A 22,252-nucleotide genomic window follows, 5' to 3' on the forward strand; every position below is an offset into this window, starting at 1 on the left:
AGGAACGGTAAGGGTTTGTATTTACCATCCTGCCTCCTCCCCAAAAAGAGGAATTTATAGTTCCATCTACAACGCACCCTGTTGTGCTTATGTACTGCAGGATGTAGTGGGTTATTCTGCATAGCTACCTTCTCTGTAGACCACTGCAAAATCCCACTGTAAAGGGGCAGATTTGTAATGCAGATTTAGGCTGAACATTTGCTAATCGAAACTTAAATCACACACTTACTTCTAAATTTATGAAGAGATGCACAAGGATTTAGTTACTTGTTGGAATTAGTGGGAGATAGGAGTCACACAACTACCCGTACACCACTGTGAGGCAATACTGACTGCTAGATTTTTTTTTTTCCAGAATCACTATTGTCTGGACTACTTCATGATAGCTCTCACTTTAAACTCATGGAGGAGATCTGTGAAGGGACCATGCACAGCTCCTTGATTTTTTTTTTCCCCCTTCAATCCTTCAAGGACCTTATTCCACTAGAAATCCAGTATAACAGAGCCTCACTACATTCCACTTCCCGTCATGCCCTGTAGGGTAGAAAGGATGTTGAATGCCAAATTTTATTCCAAAAATCACTGAAAATGTATAAACTTGACCTAACATTTCTTGTTTCTCTAATCTTAATGGTCTCTCAGTACCCTTTGAGGGATTTGACTCCCACTTAGTTACTTGGGGATCTTTGCCATGCCTTAGATGCCAAAAGTAAAATCATCACAACTAAATAGGACTATCTTCTTAAAGAAAGAAATTTAACAAAACACGTGTAATAAAACCTGGTTACTTCTGTTACAATCTCCTGTATGTGTCTCTGTAGAGAGCTTTTAACATAGATTACACTTTTGAGTGGGCCTACCTCTGATGGGGGCACTCCTTTCTAAATGAGTCAAGGTCAAAGGTATTTTATTTTCAAAATTAGTAGTAAGTCCTGGTTTATTGTATCATAGAGAATGCAAAAGGTTATGGATGGGTAAAGGAATCTTGTTTAATGGTTGGAAAGTCCTGTTTCAATTAATATGGATAACTGAAACAGTTTATAAATAGGCAAAGGTGAGTGATCTTAACTAATCCTCATGAAACCAAAGAAAATATTTAAATTCAGTTACTCGAAAGAAGCCATTCAAGGAGCTCTAATGAATATTTTTAAATTCAAATTGAATCTATTTCTTTTTCAAGTTTAGTGTATGCGTCCTTTCCAGGAATACATAGTCTAAACCATTTTCCTGTTTAACAAGAGAAGCTGTTACTTATTTACAAAACTGTACTTCACTTGCATTTCAATATCCCACTCAAATTATTACAAGGAAACTTTAAATCTAATTCTTTAGTGTACTAAAAATTCTTAAATTTTATAAGGTAACAATTTAAGTTTGTAAGAGGGTTTCCTGGCACAGGAAGAGCCAGCCTGAAGCAAGATGTAGTGAGTTATGTGCCTCCGCCTTGGGAGCAGCCTGCTTTCTCTCTCTGATTCATGTGTGTTAAGGCTCTGGATCTTAAGAAATAACCTTTATGTTTATCTAACATCTGTTTATATGCTGTGAACGTAACAACTAGTGACAAGGATGGGATATTTTAAGAGTACATATACAAAATGGCTATGCGTGGCAATATGGACTGCCTCCTCCAATTTAATGGAACAGGGAGGTTTTTGCAACATACTTAGATTTAAGCAGTGCTTTCATAAAAATGTTAGAGACTGATAAATAAAGGGTTGTATTCCTAACCCTGGTGGCTAAAACCACATGTACTGTGCTTTTATAAAAAAAAAAAACAACAACAACAACAAAACTTCTTTACACCAAGAACCTGGTGGTCTTGTGCAATAAACTAAACCAATTTGTCTTTTGGAGTAAATTTCCGTGAATTAAGTGGTGACAATGTTACATACTACAAGGAAGTGCCACTAGAGGGAGCTGTGCACACTGCTCTTTAAATCCACAAAGAGAGGTGCCAAAATTTGAAAATAAACTGACCTCACTGTGGTGTGTCTGGGAAGAAAGGCATCAGCAGGCAGGTGAAAAGGATGATTACGCAGATCATTAGGTCTCTCTGGATTGTGGTGGGAGCTGTGTTTCTGCTGTTTACGGACATCACACTATCACGAGCAGTATTGCTTTAATGCATGGGAGTAAAAGTGCAATGAGAGGAGATACCACACCAGGCTTGCCACAGTGCACTGTAGTACACCAAAGGATATGCTGAGAGGAAGCCTTCAGTGCCTACAACTCAAGCCACTGAACTAGTTACATGGCTGGAGGAGTTGGGACAACCTGCTTTAGAGCCCTGGATAAAAGGATGTGTGAGACAGTACATGATGGAAAATGAACATACAACTTGTCCCCTTCCCCCATATTATCTTAATGTAAAAGTAAATGATGTAATATTGAAAATGGAAATAGATACAGGAGTGGCCAAGTCTGTGGTTTCTGAAAGGGTGTATAAAAAATGCTTCCTGCAGTGAAACTTTTTACAGAATTATATGAAAATTTCCTGTCACTGTAACTTACAAATTGATTTAACAATTAACAGATACATTTATAATTGAAGAAAATGGCCCCGCACTGATGGGCAGAAACTGGCTATGTGAGAATAAATTGGATTGGAGTGTGGTACATCACATGACTGACATTGGGAGGAATAGAAAGAAAAATGCAAATCTGTATTTAGTACAGACATGAGTTTGGTAATGGGCATAATAATGAGGCTGGTTGTGTTGGGCAAGGCCATTCCCAAAGGCTAGACCTGTGCCATGTGCTCTGAGAGCCTGTGGAAAAGTAACACTGCAAAAGCAGGACATAACTTCATCTGTGGAGGTCAATGGATGGGCTACACACACCTGGTGCAGCTCATCCCAAAGGGTGATGGCAACATAAATTTTGGCTGCTGTTTAATGCTTTATTGTAGCTCTTTTGTCTTGTCACTGTTTGCTTGCTTGAAAGAGATGAGATGATAAGCTGAGATAAAAGTGAAACGGGAATGCAGCTGGAAGTGAAGAGATGGGAGTATTGTGCTGCTTGCTTAATTCAGAGATTTATACTCGACTCCTTCCGTAGCTTCACTGGAGGGCGGTGAAAGACACACTCCTTCATGCTTGGCTGGATGTAAATATTTGTTGCTGTCACACTTTCATTGGTTTAAAACTGTCCTGGAATAGTCCTGGTAACATCAGCTCATGAAAATGTAATCTCTTTGCACATGCAACGGTGGTATTTTTCAGTCTTTTGGGTGGAACTGTCTCAACAACCCTTACCATTTTGAACTTGTATTTAGCCCATCATTTGAGAGATTCCTTTATTTTTATTAGGCCTGAATAAGAGTTGAAATTCTATTTTAAATCCAAATATCCTTACTTTAAAATAAAGACTTTATATAATTTGTCTTTAGCTTAGATACACTTCAGATACTGTCTCAATTCTTGGAGAGAGTTCTTGTTCCCTTTAAGGACTACCAGATAAGAACCCATTAATTATATAATATTGTAATTAATTGGGTAACTTAATCTAGTAACTGGTTATTTTGATGCTATATTAATACACAAAACATCTTACTATTTATATGGCAATGGTATCAGGCACTTATAAGGCTTGTATTTACAAATTTTTATTTAAACAAACATTTAGAAGTTTACACCCTTTCTAAGCACTTAAGGAATAAACAAACATCTTCCACAAAACATTTCCCAACTATACATGTGGTCCTTAAATGACATGAAGACCAAAATGTGTATAAATGTTTCTAATATGCATGCTCCTAGAACTCTTTGTGTATTAGTTTAAAAACTGAAGTCCCTCTTTCTGTAAAGGGGGAAGGAGGAGGCCTCTGGCTTAGTTTTTTTGTGGCCTTGACAAACCAGATGACTACATATGCCTTCTAACGCTTCTGTCTGAAATCCTAGGAAAAACAATATTCCCATAGTCATTAACAATGGGGAGGAGGCTGAGGGACTCTCTTGTTGGATGTTTGTAATCACACAAACTGTCTGATAAAAAGGCAATCTGAAGTAACTTTACTCCCAAGTAAAAACTCATCCCAAACACTCGGTACGATAACTAACATTACATGAAATAAGCTATGTAGAATATTACAACAATATGGAAGTTATAAAACTGCATTTGAGTCTGCATTTGGACCTGGGGGTTATAAATAAAGATATATAGACAAGGAGGAGGTAATCTCCTTGAAGTTTCTTGGGCTTGTCACATATTAGGAAAAGGTGGAAATTTTTCTAAATTTCTTTAATTATGCTGAATATTATTAAATAAAACCAGCAACTAAAAACAAATATAAGCAGCTATTCTCCAAGCACTGTGTATCTACAAGTATGTAGAAAGAGTTCTTAAACGTGTCTCCACTGTTATTAAATCTGAACACCTAATGATATAAAGAGTAAATTAAAACAATGTTAATTTTGCATCAATATTGAGACTTCCCCCAGCACATTCCATCTATCTCCTCCTGTTGACACCACCAGAGGGAGGGATTCCAGCACAGGAAACAGCAGAGTTGGTGTGGTGGCAGACAGCGGAGCTGCAGCCTCCAGTTTGCTCTGGAAGAGACTTGTCCTACAGAGTGGGAATCTGGGAATCTAGATCTTATGGTCCATGCTCTTACGTGAACACAGAAATCCAATTAATACATGATTAGTTCCAAGGAGCTTTCAGAACCGATAACCATTTCAATAGACCTTTCATAGCAAGTCCCAGTTCTTGTTGCTATTTTTCAACAATAATTCCATTTGTAGGTGAAGTCCAATATTAGGCAGTGTTAGAATTTACATCGATCTGCACATGCCATCTGTAGCAGTGAGTATGGACTATGGAGGCAGCCAGCAAAAGTTACAGTGTAGCTTTACACCCTAGTTTGCTGTGTAGTAACTTTGTCTAGACAAATGCTGAGATAACCAGGAACCAGAAGAATGTGTAAATTAAAGAGTAGGGCAGACTACACATTCTTATATCCTTCAGTTAGCTGCTTTTCTTGCTACTCTCCTCTTTTGGCCCCTCAGTAGATCAGTCAAATGAGTCCAAGGAAGTGTATGTGGCACTCAGTGGGCCAAATTTAGAGATAAGGAATAGGAGGAGCAAGTAAATCTGGGGGACAACAAATACTGAGGCACTCAGAAGAATGTGTACATTTTACCAACTTGGAATCCCTCCAGACTTTCTGGGACCCACCACTGAATTTGGCCAATTTACTGTTAAGTCACCAATTTAAAAAACAAACAGAACAAAACCTACATTAAAATGTTATTTGAGTGCACGACTCGGCAGCCTAAAGTTACAAAATGCCAAATTTAAAGCTGTACATGTAACTTTAATTCTGCTCCTTGTTTGTCCATCGTGAGCAATGAAGCAAGCAGGGGATCTATGCCAATAAAAGGGAGCATATGGTTAAAGGCTATAGCACAATGTTATAAGCACAAGGGAGATGAATTAAGATGGTACTGGCATTCTTAAATCTGGCATTTCTTAATCTTTTGAGTACTTGACTCTACATACAAAACCACAACATTCAGGTTGAAATTTCCTCAGTCTTTTTAATAGAATTTGTATTCATCTTTTTCCTTTGTGTAACAGTAATAACCCCACGATCAGCAGGATTTGAACCTTGAAATTTTGGCACTTACCTCTACCATTTGAAATAAGTACATTGGCTTGGCAACAGGACAAGCCTGTTATCAGAGAGTTGGGGACGGGTTGCTAGGGCCTATTTGCTGGATTGGGGGAAGCCAGGTGCAGCCCTGCCTCCCCCCTCAGCTACAGCTGCTCCAACTGCTCCCAGGCATTCCCAGTAGCGTGGTGGTGCTGCTGTATTGGCAGTATGAGCCTGGTTCTTTAGAATGTTCATGCATCACATTAGTAATTGCATGCTGCCAAATATTCCCTGCTCAGCATAAGCAACGGAAGGGGAATAGCAATTTTTAAAAAGTTCATAACTAAACTAAGCCTGACTTCAGGACAAGTGAATGGCATGGCTCTAGTCCCAAGGCTTTATCCATGCTTCAAAGCCCTGCTGCAAATAATGGAGGTGTTAGTACTTAATCTTTTTTTAAGTTAGGCAACTTAAAAATAGAGGTTGCTACCAGCTCACTCAGAAGTGTATGAATCAAACAATTGTAAAACTTGGGCACAGACTAGCTACTCAATTCATAACTTCATAGGCATGAGAAGATTCCCTAGAAAAATTAGTTGCAGGGAGGATGCATGTCCACAGCCAAAATACCGATGCTGTCCAACCTCTTGTAGATCAGGCATAAACAGAACTGGAAAACACTGCAATAGGTGGAACAAGAGACAACTCAGCCAGTTATATGTCAGTATTAGTTATCTCTAACATTCAGAAGTATTTCATTATTTCATTATTATTTATAAGTATTTCTGATTTTTGTGCCAACACAATACATGCTTTGCTGTAATTGGTTTGCATGATTGTAATCAGCAAGTATTTTCATGTGATACTTCTGAAACAGGGAATAAAGAGTCCAAGAAATGAAGCTCGCACATGTTGCCTGAACTATGGATTCTGTATTAATTATATTGATTACCTAAGAATTCCCAGTTACCACTATGAGGTTTGATAGGTTCTTGTTGCAAGATCAGGCTCAGTATTGGAATTACCGCTCAGTTACAACGTGCATGTCAGGGTTCCTAACACTCAGACTTAGGAAGAAAACCTTCTGTATTTGTAATAGTTTTATTAAAATAGTCAGCAGAGTCACAAATACTGCAGTGCAGCAGGGTAGGTAGAAATCATATTGAATGTATGTCTGAATAGCCATATACTCTCACCCTCATGAAATGTTAGCCATTATCTTCCTCATCCTGGCACCACCCAAGAGCTACATCCTTTCCCCTCTCCTAAGCATGCAGGCTGGAGTACAACCTTTATACTGTGGTGTGCTGATGACACTATACCAATGCATACTTCAATAGCAGTTTCTGCCCTTTTTTCTTATTTGTATTTCCTCACCCTACTAATGCTGGGGTGCCCTTCTCCCATAGGTTACTAGGCCTCTTTACTTCAGCATTACAGAATATACGTCTGCTATTATGCCACTCGTATGGTCAGACATCTGTGGTTGTTCCCAACTTAAAATATCCCAATCTGCTATAGACTAAAATGTTGTGGTTGCCTATTAGCAATTTAGTCACTACAGCATTCTCTGATCTGGGGTTACTCCTGGTTAAGTGTGTATATGAAGGCTATTGAGCCTTATATGCCTAGCTTAGCTAAACTATTGTCTTACAGGCCTCAGGCCTGTAAGCACACTGCTTTGCCGCCTTACCTAGCAAATACCTACATCTATAGGCTACGAGTCTTCCCCTTCTCTGCTCGATAGGGTGATTGTTAATAAACCTGCTCACATACATTTAGGGCCTTACCCTTTGTTTAAACTCCTTATTTTCACCTAACACAACACAATGAAGATAACAGATACAGGGGGAATTGCCACATGCTCAGTCAATATGTGCTTTTGGGGTATAACAATTTTGAGTTTGCAGCCTTGCACTCAAATTGACCATAAAGTACCTGTGATGGTTGGTCACTACGCAATATTGGTAGTCTCCACTGTAGATCACCCTTTCCATAAGAGCCTCTTACTTACCCTGATAGAACATGACAACTGGTTCTGTTAGTACCCTTTTGGTCACACAATGGTGTCCATCACAAACCTACTGTACCTGAAAATGTACTGATGCCCCTTTTCAGAGCAACCGGACACTGGTGGAATTTTCCATGTTTTGGTTTTTTGGTGATCTGCTACCAGAAGTAGTACATTGATGCATTCCTTATAGATGATGTCTTCAAGGTGACCTACTAAGTGGGCAGCTGCCAACTGGTTGAACATATTCTTATCTAGATCAAATGCAGGCAAAGAGGCTCTGGCTAAGACATGGCTTTTTCCACAATGCAACTTTAATTAAATGAGTCTTGATTAGGGTGTGGTGTCAAACCCCATGTTCCCAATTGTTCCTAATGATAATTGTTGACAGGCATTTAAACAGGTGTCTTTTCCTGTTCCATGTTCTTGAAAACAGTGTCAACAGTACAAATTAGCAATTGCTAATCCTTAATAGGAACCTTCTAATTTTTAAAATCAAGAGGATATTAGTGATGGTTTTAACACATTTACCATATGCAGAACAAAGGATTCATGTACTGTACTCATTGCTGACAAGCAGTAATCCTATTCACAAGGTAGGATAAGTGAGAGGAAAAGAAGTCACCATGGTGTATTTACAAGAATTGAATTAATCCAATATGCCAAATTAACAAACTTAACAAAATAGGAATGTGCATAAACTGAATGTGACTGATTAACACTCTGGATATAGGTGTAGCCACCTCCCATCCCAGAGATGTTGATTAGCGAAAAGACCTTTTCCCAGGTTACCAAAGGTGACATGGTTACATTCACAAGCTCATAGCCAAGGGTCACTTCTGCCTATTATGTTCTTTATAACTTGATAGGGCTTATTAGGGGTTGATTCCCTTGATTACACTACTGGAGCACGGGAACTGATTTAACCATTGAGACCCCTTTTAAGTACTTATCTTTTCAAATATATAAACTGACACCATTAGTCTAGGGGATAACTCAATACCATCCCATGTTTTGGTTTATCAGTCTTCCCTAAATTCGGTATACTGCCATCTGAGAATGAGATCACACTGTTCCAGGGACAATATCAGCGCACAAAAATGTGTTCTTACAGCCGACTGCTGCCGTTGGCTCTAGACCACTGTTACAACAATGTTAGCGTTCACGCCGTTTGGAGGTCTATAAAAGTCCATTTGTTTCCTCCGCATGACAGTCAAATATTGGAAGTTGAGAGTCTGTATTTGGTTGAGTGGCCAGGTGCCTCACCAAACCAACTGTCAGGATATTAAGGCTGCTGCAGTGGAGGAAAAATGCTGCCAGTTACATTGTGCTGTGAGCCAGTTTTGGCTTGTTTCCTTTGAGGATCTTGAATTGTTGTAGGATACCTGCAAGGACATGTCCCTTTCCTGGTACAACCCTGGGGGAATTGATATCATAGGCATTTACCAGTTTTTAATTTGATTCTTTTCACTACCTCCCAAAAATGGTGGGTGATAAGGAAAGTGGAACTTTCCTTAAATTATATTATAAACAATTTTGAAATACATAACCAATAAAGTTGGTGTCTTTTTTTTTTTAAATCAAAGTCCTCAGCTAGAAAACATCTGTGTTAATTTGTCTCTGTTAAGCTTCTGGTGTGTTAACCTTCAAGGGAAATGCTATTACCCACTTTGAAAAATATAGGATTTTAAATTGGGGATTAAGCCATTTTTGCCTTCCCTGAATCAAGGAAATTGAATGGGTGGGACATGTTGGCTCATAAATGTATGAGAGCTCCCGTTTACATCATGCCCTCTAGATCTCCTTTTGGCAAACAACTTACCTTGCAAACATAAAGGAGTTCACTAGGGCAAAGGGCTGCTAAGTGTGTTTACATACTGGAGGGGTAAGCCATCTGAGTGGTGAACCCTCAAATACTAGAGTGACACAAATTTTATAAGGGCATTGCATGCCCAAACAAAACATTTAAAAAAAAATAACAATTCTATTCCTCTCTATTGTACAGAGCATACCTGTACTCCTGCCTCCTGTGGAGGGGTGATAATCTTGATGATTATCCCACCACCATGTTGTTTGGGCTCGAACCAGATTTTTTTCCTATTTATATCAGCATTGATTGTTTAACAATTTATAACACAGATAACCAAACAATATACACTGTTACATTATAAAACATTGTGCCTTTAATATGGTTACACCTACATCAATATTGCAGTGTTGCGCTTAATGAACTTCTGAATTTTAATCTGGGTCCTGCCAAGTTGGCCACACTTGTTGACAACACCTAAATCAAAACAGTTTGCAATTTTTGTATATATAATTAAATTATTCATTGAGGCAAATATACCTATATTTGACTGATATTTGTCAAAAATTACACTATCGTTACTGCATTATAAAAATACACCAATGATGGTCATAGCCTAATTATAATATTGAAATAGTGTGGTACGCATTGCTTTCTAACATTTTTATACCTTTATGTGTGCACAGTGCTGCAACAAACTCCCCAAAATTAAAGTAGTGATGTAAAACATATTACTTTTAATCAGGACCTAGAGTAATAACCATGACTTAAGCTGTGGGTAGCAGTTTTAGAGGCTTGAGTAATTGATTAAAAGAATAATTCCTGTGTAAAAAAAAAGATTATATGTTGCATGGTTTTTATCATGGACATGTTAGTTGCAATTCCAAACATACTTAGCTTGGGGTTAATGATGCACAACAACTGATTAGTTAAATCAAGAATAGGTTCATTAACTGAAAATTTGAACCCAGTAAGTTTTGTGGCTGCAATTTGGCCTTATGCAGGCATCAGAACAATATAAATTGTAAGGGTTTTACCTTTTTGCTTCTTTTCCTGTTTCTCCCCAGGCCATACCTTTAAGGTTAGAGGGGTAGTGAGCAGGGTTTACTTTTACCTAGGGTGACCAGATAGCAACTGTGAAAAAACAGGACGGGGGGTGAGGGGTAATAGCCGCCTATATAAGAAAAAGTCCCCAAAAACGGGGCTGTCCCTATAAAAACAGGACATCTGGTCACCCTACTTTTACCCTACTTCTGTTTATGAAGTTACCTTTTTAGATTTATATCAGGTACAGCCTTGTCTAAAAGGATGCTGAATCTTATATGTTAATATTTTTAGATTTTTAAAATAATATTTAATTAGCTATTTTAGGGGTCACCAGTTCTAACTTCATTCAGCCAAACTTAGGCTAGAAGCAATTTGCTTCACTTGCTTCCCTTCCCACCCACTTCTGAAAATAAGAAGCAATTTCTCTTTGGCAACATATTGGCTACTGGCCAAATAGCCTTTGACTTTTTTCCTGTTAGCTTTTGTTGCTGAAGATTACTTAAGAATTACAAATTAAATGCACAGAAACTGTTGGCCTGCCTGACTACAGGAAATTTTCCATGGATTACAAAATGCACTGTTACAAGGTCTCTAAGACCTATAGGGAACTAAGCTTTTTATTTTTTCTGGTAATCAGAGATTTCTTTTTCTTTGGTCCTCCAATACATACCATATTGGATTTAGTCTCCTGGACTTTGTCACAGGCAATTAATGCACTTCCAAAGCAATGTGACACAGCTTCCTGGGTCCCCGACACATGGAACTCTCTGGATGAGGGTGATTAAAAATAGCTTGGCTATGTTCCATTCGTATTAAACCTCCTCCATGATCCTTAGTTTGTATTAGTACAAAACTACTACTGCCATGTTTCAGGCAACCACAGCTGGGTCACCAGAAGTCTTGGCTGACTCCTCACTCGCTCAATTCTAAGTCTGCATGATACTTGGCAATTAATGTGGAATTGTCCCTCCCAAAATGGTAACCCCCTTGCCTAGTTAACTGGCTTCAACAATTTCTCAACTCCGAATACTCCCAAAGGCTAAGCTGGCTCTGTCCCTATTAGACGGGGGCATACATCCTGAGTTAAATGCCAGAGGCTTGGGGGTTGCTTTCTCTCTTCCCTTGTCAGCTAGCATGTGGTCTAGTGGCACAGGGGCTATTTACCTTGTTGGGACCTACCAGGCGCTGTGATACTTAAGTGCAAGCTTGCATGGTTTCTTCATGATGGATGGCTCTGGGGTATAGTCTGGAAGAGCTGTGGAACTTTTGCTAAACTGTGCCACTCTACTCACAGATCTGGCCAGATTCTAAATTACTGGGGCCTACTGGTGCCTAAAATAAAATCAGCTTCCCACCACCTCAGACTGTGGGTTACTGAGCCCTGATGCTACTGCTTATTCAACTTTAGGTACCTTTTACTTATTCTCAAACAGTTCAATTTACCAGGCCCCCCTTTACAAGGGTGTATATACCCCCAGACCACATGGAATTCCCTTCTTGTGAGACGCTGAAGTCAAATGACTAGTCAGTAACAACAAACGAGAATGTAACTAGAGTGCAGACAGGCTGATGTCCCATATCAGCTCATGTGCACGCTCTCACATTAACAATTCCTACTGAGACCTAGACGTGGGAAGACAGGTGGTGATCCACAAGGGTCCTATCCTGTCTCTGGCATGCCAAGCAAGTCCAAAGCTGAAGATCTTGAGTGATCCTCCTCTATGGGGGGAGGTAGGGAAGAGTGTGCGACCACAGACTATTCCTCCCAGGAGTGTGTGACTACAGACTATCTATTACAAAGGTTGGCTGTGTAGGGTTTTTTTTTGTTTTTTGTTTTTAAAAACCCAGAAGTAATCTACTAGAAGCAAAGGAAACAGAAAAGGGGAACAGCAGCAGAGAAAAAGAAGTCCCATACTCTGGAGAATTAGTGTTTGTGACAGTCACCAAACTGTAGAAAGAGATATGGATTTTAACTTAGATTTTTTTACCAAAGGTAAGCTAAATCTTCCCTGGGCGAAGCCACAGGTTGGGGGTCACCCCTTTGGGGTCCCAGTTCAGACATGATACCTGTTGCCTGATCCTTAGATTGTGCATTAGTTACTTAAGAATTCTAAGTTAACACTGAGGTTTGATAGCTTCTTGTCCCAAGATCAGGCCCAGTATTAGAATTACTATTCAGTTGCAATGTGTGCAGTTGCAACACTCACACTTTTAAGACAAACCTGTATTTGTAATAGTTTTATTAATAATAGTTGAGAGTCACAAACACTCCAATGCAGCAAGGTAGGTAGAGGTAGTACTGAATGTACATCTGAGCGTTCATATACTCTCTCCATTCCTTGCAGAACAACCTGAAATGTTAGCCATTATCCTCCTCATCATGCAAGAGCTACATCTCTCCCGGCTCTTAAGCACACAGGCTGGGATAAAATTTTTACAATGTATTACGCCAGGGATCGGCAACCTTTGGCATGTGGCCCACTAGGGTAAGCCCCCTGACGGGCCGGGTTGGTTTGTTTACCTGCCGCGTCCACAGGTTCAGCCGATTGCGGCTCTCACTGGCCGCAGTTCGCTGTCCCAGGCCAATGGGGGCTGCGGGAACCGGTGCAGGCCGAGGGATGTGCTGCCTGCCACTTCCCGCAGCTCCCATTGGCTTGGTACAGCGAACCGCAGCCAGTGGGTGCCACGATCGGCTGAACCTGCGGACACAGCAGATAAACAAACCAGACCGGCTCGCCAAGGGGCTTACCCTGGCGGGTTGCATGCCAAAGGTTGCCGATCCCTGTGTTACGCTGATGCTGCTATGCCTAATGTATATTCAGTAGAGGTTTCTTCCCTTTTTCCTTATTTGTATTTCCCCATCCTACTAATGGTGGGGTGCTCTTCTCCCAGCCGTTACTCAAATGTATTATAACATGTCAGTTACCATGGTACTCTTGTAGTCTGATATTGGCACATGTTCCTCACTTAAAACATCCCAATCGGCTACAAACGAAAATCTTGTGACTACATGTTAGGAGTTTAGTTGCTACAGTGTTCTCGTAGGAACTGGGGCTATACACTTAACCAGCAGTATGTGAAGGCTTTTGGGCCTTATGTCTTGTTTAGCTAAGCCCGTGTTTCTCAAACTGGGGTCTGTGGACCTATGGGGGGTCCCTGAAGGTTCCCCAGGGGGTCCTTGGGCCCTGCTAATCAACTTCTCCCGCTCCCTCTCCTTCTGCATGCTAAAAGTCCAACAGTGCAGCGGGACTAAGTCAAGCTCCATACCTGCTCCAGCTCCGTGCCGCTCCTGGAAGCGGCTGGCAGGTCCCTGCAGGGGGGGAAGCAAGAGGTCTCTGTGTGCTGTCCCTGCCCCAAGCGCCGCCCCCATAGCTTCCATTGGCCGGGAACTGTGGCCATTGGGAACAGTGGGGGTGGTGCCTGCAGGCATAGGCAGTGCTTGGAGAACTCCCCTCCCGCCTAGGAGCCACTGCCAGAGGGGTGTACTAGTTGCTTTTGGAAGCCGCCTGAACTAAGCGCCGCTCGGCTGGAGCCCACGCTCCAACCCCTTGCCCCCTCCCAGAGCCTGCACCCCAACTCCCTCCCAGAGCCCACCCCCCCACACACCCCAACTCCCTGCCCCAGCCTGGTGAAAGTGAGTGAGGGTGGGGGAGAGTGGGTGACAGAGGGAGGGAAGGGAAGGGGAAGGGCTGAGTCAGGGTGGGAGTCCCTGAAAATTTTTAAATCAAAATGAGGGTTCTTGGGTTGCTACAGTTTGAGAACTGCTGAAGTAAGCTATTGTCTTACAGGCCTCAGGCCTGTCAGCAAATGGCTTTAGTGCCTTAACTTATGTCTGTGCCTTATCTAGCATATACCTTTAAGCTACGCAGAGGAGCTAAAAAGCAACAGAAGGTTATTGCTGCAGCTGGCAAGCAAGAAACTAAATCTACATGGGAAATCTCAAACTCTGCATATGCAAGGGTTGGAGGAAATAAAGTAACAGTATAGTGAGAAACACTTTTTACCCTCTAAAAGGCAAACTCTCAGCCCTTCAAGGGAGAGAAATGGGGAGAAGGGGATAAATAAGTGACCCAGAGGTACTATCAATGTCCAGAAGCTGTTTTTATGGGCTTTTTACAAAGGGAGAAAAGTTCATCCTCTTTAACCTTTGTCCTGAAAGAGACAAAGACAAAATCAAGAGCAGTTCTCATGAATACAGGGTGCCTATGCAAGGGGACTGTTGCCCCCTTACTAACATTCAGTGGGTGTGTTTTAGTTGCTAGCTCCCAGTACTAAAAGGGGAAAGGGTCGATGGGGAATGAAGACCCTGAGACTCCCCAGGAACAATGGGGAGAGGCCAATGCTCCAGGTCAGCCTGAATGACAGGGCGGGCAAGCTAATCAGGAGGCCAGGGAGGTCCCGTCCTCCATCCTCCGTGTGAGCTGGAATTGCCTGGGTCAGACAGAGTGGGGGTAGAGCTAAGGAGAAAACAGGGGCCCAAGTTAAGCTGGGGAGCAGAGCTGTGCCAGATCCAGAGGGACCAGAAAAGCAGCCCAGAGAGAGCAGACCCTGTCCTGGGAGCAGTGCAGCCCCAAGCCAGAAGCACAGCCCAGAGAGAGCAGACTTGCCCTGGGAGCAGAGCTGCAGCAACCAGAGCCAGAGGGGCCAGAAAAGCAGCCCACGAAGCAGGTCAGTGCTGGGAGCAGAGTCACAGAAGCAGCCTGTAGAGCAGACCTGAAGCAACCAGAGCCAGAGGGGCCAGAGAAGCAGCCCAGGGAGCTGGAGGCAGAGCAGCAGCCGTGCTGAGGCAGAGTGGAGCTGGGGCTGGAGCAGTCCAGAGCTGGGTGTCATGAGCAGCTGGGGAGAGCGAGGGGGGACCCTGGGCAGTGGGCCCAGGGCAGGGAGACGCCTCGGCCAGGAGGCGCTGCAGGCCAGACTTGGAGGGGCATTGGTAACCCTGACAATGCGGGGGCAATGCTGGGAAGAAGAGCTCTGCCACCTAGAGCCCGAGAGCATGTGGCCACCACTAGAGTGAGTGTCCAACCCCCAGCATCCCTGCAGCACAGCCAGAGGCTGAGAAGGAGGCCTGGGACTTACAAGGAACAGACTGAACTGCCCTGACATTCCAGAGACACTGTTTGTGATGTTCCCTGCCACAGAGCAGGCTGATGTTTTCCATTAACCTTTCCCATTTTCCCTTAATCTTTTTAAAATTAATTGTTGATTAAATAACTTGCATTTGCTTCAAATTGTATGTAATGATCAGTGGGTCAGAGAAGTGCCTAATGCAGAGAGAGTACCCCGGAGTGGGGGACAAACACAGCAGGGTTGGGGGTCGAGCCCCCCCAGGAATCCTTGGCCCAGCCTTGTTAGGGTTACGAGGACTCTGCCAGACAGGAGAGTGGAAGGGGAGCCCTCAAGGGCAGGGAGGCCACTGGGTGAAGGAAGTGGGAGCGAAGACTCAGATCCTTTCGCTAGCCCACTTCAGCGGGGTAGTGCAGAAACCAGGAAAATTCCCCACAATAGCAGGACTATTCCCCTGCTTACACCTAGTTACCAGCATGGATATAAAACTTGCTCATATACCAAAGGGCAGATTGCTTCACTCAAACACCAATCACAGAAGTGCAAGGAGCCTCCACCCCATTGCATGCCCAAGGCAAAGACTGGTCACACTGCCCATCTCTCTGCTCTCATGAAATGCAGAAAAAAAATCTTGACAATATTAGTGGGTCATTTGGTGCTTATTGGGAAGGGCTGCTTAAAAGCCGGTGCCAAGCCTGGCTCTCTGTTGGCTGCTAGGGAACTTTCCAGGGGGTGCTCACTTCCATGCAATGGTGGCGTGGCCCTGTGGGTCCCAGGACAGGGAGAGAGGGTGAGTGAGGTAATACCACTGACGATGGGCCACTACACGCCATTACCTCGCCCACCTTGTGCGCTCATTTCAAGACACAGCACCTACCTGCACGTTTCTCTTGCTCTTTCTCAGGAAAAACTGCCCTAATTAGGCCTGAATAAACCCGGGCGAAGGTTGTTGACATAAACCCGCCGTGTAGCTGCGGGACTAGAGGCTCAGGGAACTCCCAGCGAGCAAACCTCGCTCACTAGAGGCAGGTGTAGCAGCCTGCGGGCGCAAACCCCAGCGCGCTTGCAGGAAGTGGGTTCAGTGCCGGCCCCTGCCCCTGCCCGGCTCGGGCGGGTCGTGCTTGTGCGGCGCTGGCTCTCTTCGTTTCCGTGAAGGAGCTGACTGCTCCGTACGGCAGAGGGGCTGCTTTCCCCACGCTCTGCCCCAGCTACGTGCTCGCCCCGTTAACCCGCGGCCCCGGCTGGGAAACCCGCCTCAGAGCCCGCAGCCGGGGTGAGGGAGAAGAGCGACGGCAGCCAGCGCAGGCGGGTGCCCGCCCCCGGGGCGGTGCTGGGCTCGCCCGCCGCTAGTCCTCCCGCGCTCTGCCGAGTCGGGAGCTCTGCCGCCCAGGGGACGGACGGGTCCTAGGAGGACACCATGGCTCGCATGCTCACCCGGGACCCGGTGGACATTGAGGTACCCGTGTGGGGTGGGGCTGTGCGCAGGCGGGGCCGCCCCCAAAGTTTGACCCAGGAAACCGGCGGCTCCTCCTGCCCTGAAGGCGTAGCGCAAAGTTGGACATTGTAGCAATATAGGCTTTGCAGTACTCTGTCTTTAATCATTCTCCTGATCCAAAGCCTTCCCACACCTTGCATTTTGTTTCACGTTGTTTTGAGAAATGTGACTTAGAAGCCAACTTCGAGGTCATTGAATGGTCATGTGTTAATAATTCAACACCATCCACGATCATTGTGCTGGTGCATTTGGGAAGCTGCTTTGAAAGAGACTTGTATCTATCTCACTTTCAGGTAGAAAGTATAAACTTTATTTTTTTGTTTTTTAAGTACTCATTCAGATCAGTCAGGCAAGGAAGGTAATCTCTTTAACAAAATGAATTGTTCTTTGAAGTGTCTTGAGTGGTTGAAATCCCACAAGATCCTGATGTTGCAGGTCAAATGTGGCCTCTCCTCACCCCTTTCCCTGTATTAAGTAGTCCATAAAAGATGCATGTACCGAATTTTAGGTTTCAGATTCAATGGAAACAAAGAAATTTATGATCAGTAACCTCATTAAGAGAGGTTTCAGAGTAGCAGCCATGTTAGTCTGTATTTGCAAAAAGAGAAGGAGTACTTGTGGCACCTTAGAGACGAACCAATTTATTTGAGCAGAAGCTTCCGTGAGCTACAGCTCACTTCATCGGATGCATGTAGTGGAAAATACAGTAGGGAGATTTATATACATAGAGAACATGAAACAGTGGGAGTTACCATACACACTGTAACAAGAGAGTGATCACTTAAGGTGAGCTATTACCAGCAGGAGAGCGGGGGAAAATCTTTTGTAGTAATAATCAAGGTGGGCCATTTCCAGCAGTTGACAAGAACGTCTGAGGAACAGTGGGGTGGTGGAGGGGGGAATAAACTTGGGGAAATATCTTTACTTTGTGTAATGACCTATCCACTCCCAGTCTCTACTCAAGCCTAAGTTAATTGTATCCAGTTTGCAAATTAATTCCAATTCAGCAGTCTCTTGTTGGAGTCTGTTTTTGAAGTTTTTTTGTTGAAGAATTGCAACTTTTAGGTCTGTAATCGAGTGACCAAAGAGATTGAAGTGTTCTCCAACTGTTTTTTGAATGTTATAATTCTTGACGTCTGATTCCCTCGCCAAAGGTTCTTAAACAAAATAAACTGTTATGGGATAAGAGGGAAGGTCCTCTGGATTGGTAACTGGTTAAAAGATAGGAAACAAAGGGTAGGAATAAATGATCAGTTTTCAGAATGGAAAGAGGTAAATAGTGGTGTCCCCCAGGGGTCTGTACTGGGACCAGTCCTATTCAACATATTCATAAATTATCTGAAAAAAGGGGTAAACAGTGAGGTGGCAAGATTTGCAGATGATACAAAAATACTCAAGATAGCTAAGTCCCAGGCAGATTGTGAAGAGCTACAAAAGGATCTCTCAAAACTGGGTGACTGGGCAACAAAATGGCAGGTGAAATTCAATGTTGATAAATGCAAAGTAAACTATACATATAAAATGATGGGGTCTAAATTAGCTGTTACCACTCAAGAAAGAGATCTTGGAGTCATTGTGGACAGTTCTCTGAAAACATCCACTCAACATGCAGCGGCCGTGAAAAAAGCAAACACAATGTTGGGAATCATTCAGACAGGGATAGATAGTAAGACAGAAAATATCACATTGCCTCTATATAAATCCATGGTACTCCCACATCTTGAATAGTGCATGCGGATGTGGTCACCTTATCTGAAAAAAGATCTATTGGACAAGGTTCAGAAAAGGGCAACAAAAATAAGTAGGGGTATGGAACGGCTTCCGTATAAGGAGGGATTAATAAGACTGACTTTTCAGCTTGGAAAAGAGATGACCGGGGGGTGGAGGAGGGAAATATGATTGAGGTCTATAAAATCATGACTGATGTGGAGAAAGTAAATAAGGAAGTGTTATTTATTCCTTCTCATAACACAAGAACTAGGGACCGCCAAATGAAATTAATAGGTAGCAGATTTAAAACAAAAAAAAAAGAAAGTATTTTTTCACATAACACACGCACAGTCAGCCTGTGGAACCCTTTGCCAGAGGATGTTGTGAAGGCCAAGACGATAACAGGGTTTAAAAAAGAACTAGATACACTCACGGAGGATAGGTCCATCAATGGCTATTAGCCAGGATGGACGGGGATGGTGTCCCTAGCTTTTGTTTGCCAGAAGCTGGGAATGAGCGACAGGGAATGGATCTCTTGATGATTATCTGTTCTGTTCATTTCCTCTGGGGCACCTGGCATTGGCCACTGTCGTAAGACAGGATACTGGGCTAGATGGACCTTTGGGCTGACCCAGTATGGCCATTCTTATGTTCTTATCCTTCAGCTTAGGAGACAAAGGAATCAAATGATTTGATCCCTGTGATGGGTCCCAGCCAGACTAGACAGTAAAAGCTGGAAAGGGGACAATACGTGAGAGAAAACCATCTTGAACAGAAACTGTATCTTGCTAGATTAAGTTTTACTCTTTTAGATGTTTGATTTTTATTTGATTCTAACCATTTCTACTTTGATTACTGCTACTTGGTGTCACTTAACCTATGTCCTCTTGTTAAGAAACTTGTTTTATTTTTACTAATAATCAACTCAGTATTGTGCTTCTAGGGCAAGGTGTATTTACTGCTGTTATGTTAATAAGCTGATATAACTCTTTAGAAGAGCAGCAAACTTGGTATCTTCTGTGAACGAACAGCAATGGGGCCGTGCACTGCAATATCTGGGGAGCTCTGGAGTTCACAGATTGTTACCTGCTAGGTGAGGTTTGTGCCAGCAGAGCCCGTTTGCTGGTGAGAAAAACAGACTGGTGTGGTGCGGCGCTCACAGACACACTAATCTCTAGCAAGGCTCACTTGTTGAGGCACAGAAGTAACAATGGCTCACAGTTCTGGGTGTCCCCAACAGTCTTACAACTGCATTCACAGTAATTTGGGGAAAGACGACCTTGGTCTGAACTGACCAAGAGAAAAGTGCCCCCCCCTCCCTCAAAGGCAGTTCCACTCTCAAGTGTGTAATCACTGTTAAAAGCTCTCCACAGAGACATATAGAAGCGATTGTAACAAAAGTCACAGTTTATCATTATGTTCTGTCATTAGTGTTGTTTTGTTTAATGTTTTATTTTCCTTTCTTTAATAATAAAATAGCCATGGTTAATAATTTGTGATTGTTTTGTTGGATCTCAACCAAGGGTGTCCCCCAACGTATGTAAAAGAACTCCCATGACTAACATAGTGGGAGTCACACTCCTGAATTGTCAATAAGAGAAACAATTGGTAAGAGCTGGCCTCCGATTTCTTGTTTCTCCGGACTAAATATTTGTAGTCATTTTTTAAAATAAAATTCTTTGGCATCCAACAATTTTAAATTAACCCTTTTAGACCCCCAATGAGTTTTTAAAAGAACTCTTTCAAAATAGGAACGACAAATTTGGACTATAATCTTGCCTGATCTTTTACTAATCACACTATAATTATTGTTCTGTTCAGCTAAGAGTTTACTACACTTAAAAACAAAACAAAACACCTCTAAATGGGAACCCATAAAGCAAAATGGGTAAACAGAAAATTTCATTTCCTTACTGATCATTCATCACATGACCTTGGATAGATATGGTTAATTATATGGGAATAGTGTTCTGAGCAGTGAACAGACAGGGAACGACTAGTAATTTGAAGCCACAACTTCAGAACAACACTACAAATTAAACTGGTATTTTACCGTACATCTTCAAGCAAATGGCAGGTATTTTAATCATTCACAGGAGTTGCAACAATAGAAGCTTTCTGGAATTTTAAAAAAAAAAATCAATCTGGATCAAAGGTAGCCAATTGCATAAATTTATTTACATAATCTTTGCCATGTTTTTAAGAGCAAGAAAGGGACATTCAGGACAACAGGGCTTCCCTTTTGTATTATCTTAATCCAGCTTTCCTATGTTTTCACACTATGCTCCCATCTCCCAAGATTTGGCCTACTTCTCCCTTAGAGGATGCTGTATTATAGTGCTTTGTTTTTAAGCAACCCCTTTTCTTTAATGCCCCTTCTCACTTGCTCTGGGAGCTATGAACCTACAAAGTGAAATTTGCTGCACTCTTTCATAAACTGCACTTTGCAGTGCCCAGTACACACACAGCACCAGAGAAGAGCACAACTTCTGCCAGCTCAGCTGCTCTACTGCTTTGTAATGCATACACCAGGCTGTAAAATGCAACTAAGAGGTGAGGGACACAGGGCACTCTGTACTGTGCACACACAACCAGGAGCATGGCACAAGAAACACCCCTCCTTCCCTCTATAATGGAGCTAGCCACAACTGTAGTCACTGAGTTTTGAGTGCGTTAACCGTTTCCTGTGCTGATCCAGGACCCCATCCCGCCTAACATCAGCCTTCAAAAAACAGCATAGGCTGCAGCCCTGAAGGAGCACAGCTCCAGAAGGAACATGTCTTCTGTGAACCAAGTAGCTCTGGGAAACTCCACAGTGCTCTTACTACTGACCTGTGCATATTAGGCAAAATCTGGCCCTTCACAAGTTGCACTTTGCACATGTACTGCATACACACAGTACTGCTGGCCAAAATGGATTGCTTTTCTATGGATGAGAAGGTTCTCCGCAGGGTCAGTCTGGATCAAGAACTTAATTAAATATGTCAACATGGAGGAAGGCAAACTATCTCTGATGAGGAAAAATGCCAAAACATTTGACAGTCTGGGGCATCTTTCAAAAGTACCTTGGAACTGACAGGTTATTCATTTCATCATATATATATGGGCTAAACCAGAGACAGGGACATAAATCAAAGTGCAGCAAGAAATACAACATGATGATGTAATAAACACAGACGTCTTATTAGTATTAACAGTAAGACAAATGAAGCCAAGGATAGGTTACATGTATACTGAATGAAAAAAAGAGTTATGGGGGAAAGAAGTGCATCACATACTTACAATCTCTGGTTGATGAAACTTAAAAAAAAATAAAAAAAAAGGAAAGTTTAAAACAGAAAGTTTCAGTGCTATTAATACACAGTACATTATATATGCAAGTAACAAAAGTTTACACGCTTACATGAGCAGATAATTCCCATGTAGCCACTATAAAGCATGGTCAAATAGAGTTTTAGTCCTTCAGACCTTTCAGTTCATTCCTAGAAGTCAGACATCAGCATGGATATTAGGAAATAGCTT

General features: G+C 42.5%; 1 protein-coding gene and 1 long non-coding RNA gene across 6 annotated transcripts in view; one reads left to right on the forward strand and one right to left on the reverse strand.

Annotated features, from left to right (window-relative positions):
• The window catches only part of LOC311525598, a 46,698-nt gene that overhangs the window by 11,924 nt on the left and 12,522 nt on the right, over positions 1–22,252 (reverse strand). Inside the window, exon 2 of one of the 4 annotated variants that reach the window (XR_014712817.1) lies at positions 22,013–22,030. The exons of 2 other annotated variants lie outside the window; for them this stretch is intronic. This is a non-coding gene — a long non-coding RNA (uncharacterized lncRNA). Of the gene's footprint in view, positions 1–16,402; positions 16,528–22,012; positions 22,031–22,252 lie in introns of those variants that run through there. One more of the 4 variants, XR_014712818.1, reaches the window with a different exon arrangement.
• Positions 16,859–22,252, forward strand: part of DPYD (dihydropyrimidine dehydrogenase) — a 537,067-nt gene continuing 531,673 nt past the window's right edge. For both annotated transcript variants that reach the window (XM_084637885.1, XM_084637886.1), the window contains exon 1: positions 16,859–16,981. In XM_084637885.1, the coding sequence (XP_084494011.1) occupies positions 16,943–16,981 (39 nt within the window). In that variant the 5' untranslated portion in view covers positions 16,859–16,942. The remainder of the gene's footprint in view (positions 16,982–22,252) is intronic.

The sequence above is a fragment of the Lepidochelys olivacea genome (assembly GCF_965140295.1).
Source record: "Lepidochelys olivacea isolate rLepOli2 genome assembly, chromosome: 8".
NCBI classification, from domain to species: Eukaryota; Metazoa; Chordata; order Testudines; family Cheloniidae; genus Lepidochelys; species Lepidochelys olivacea.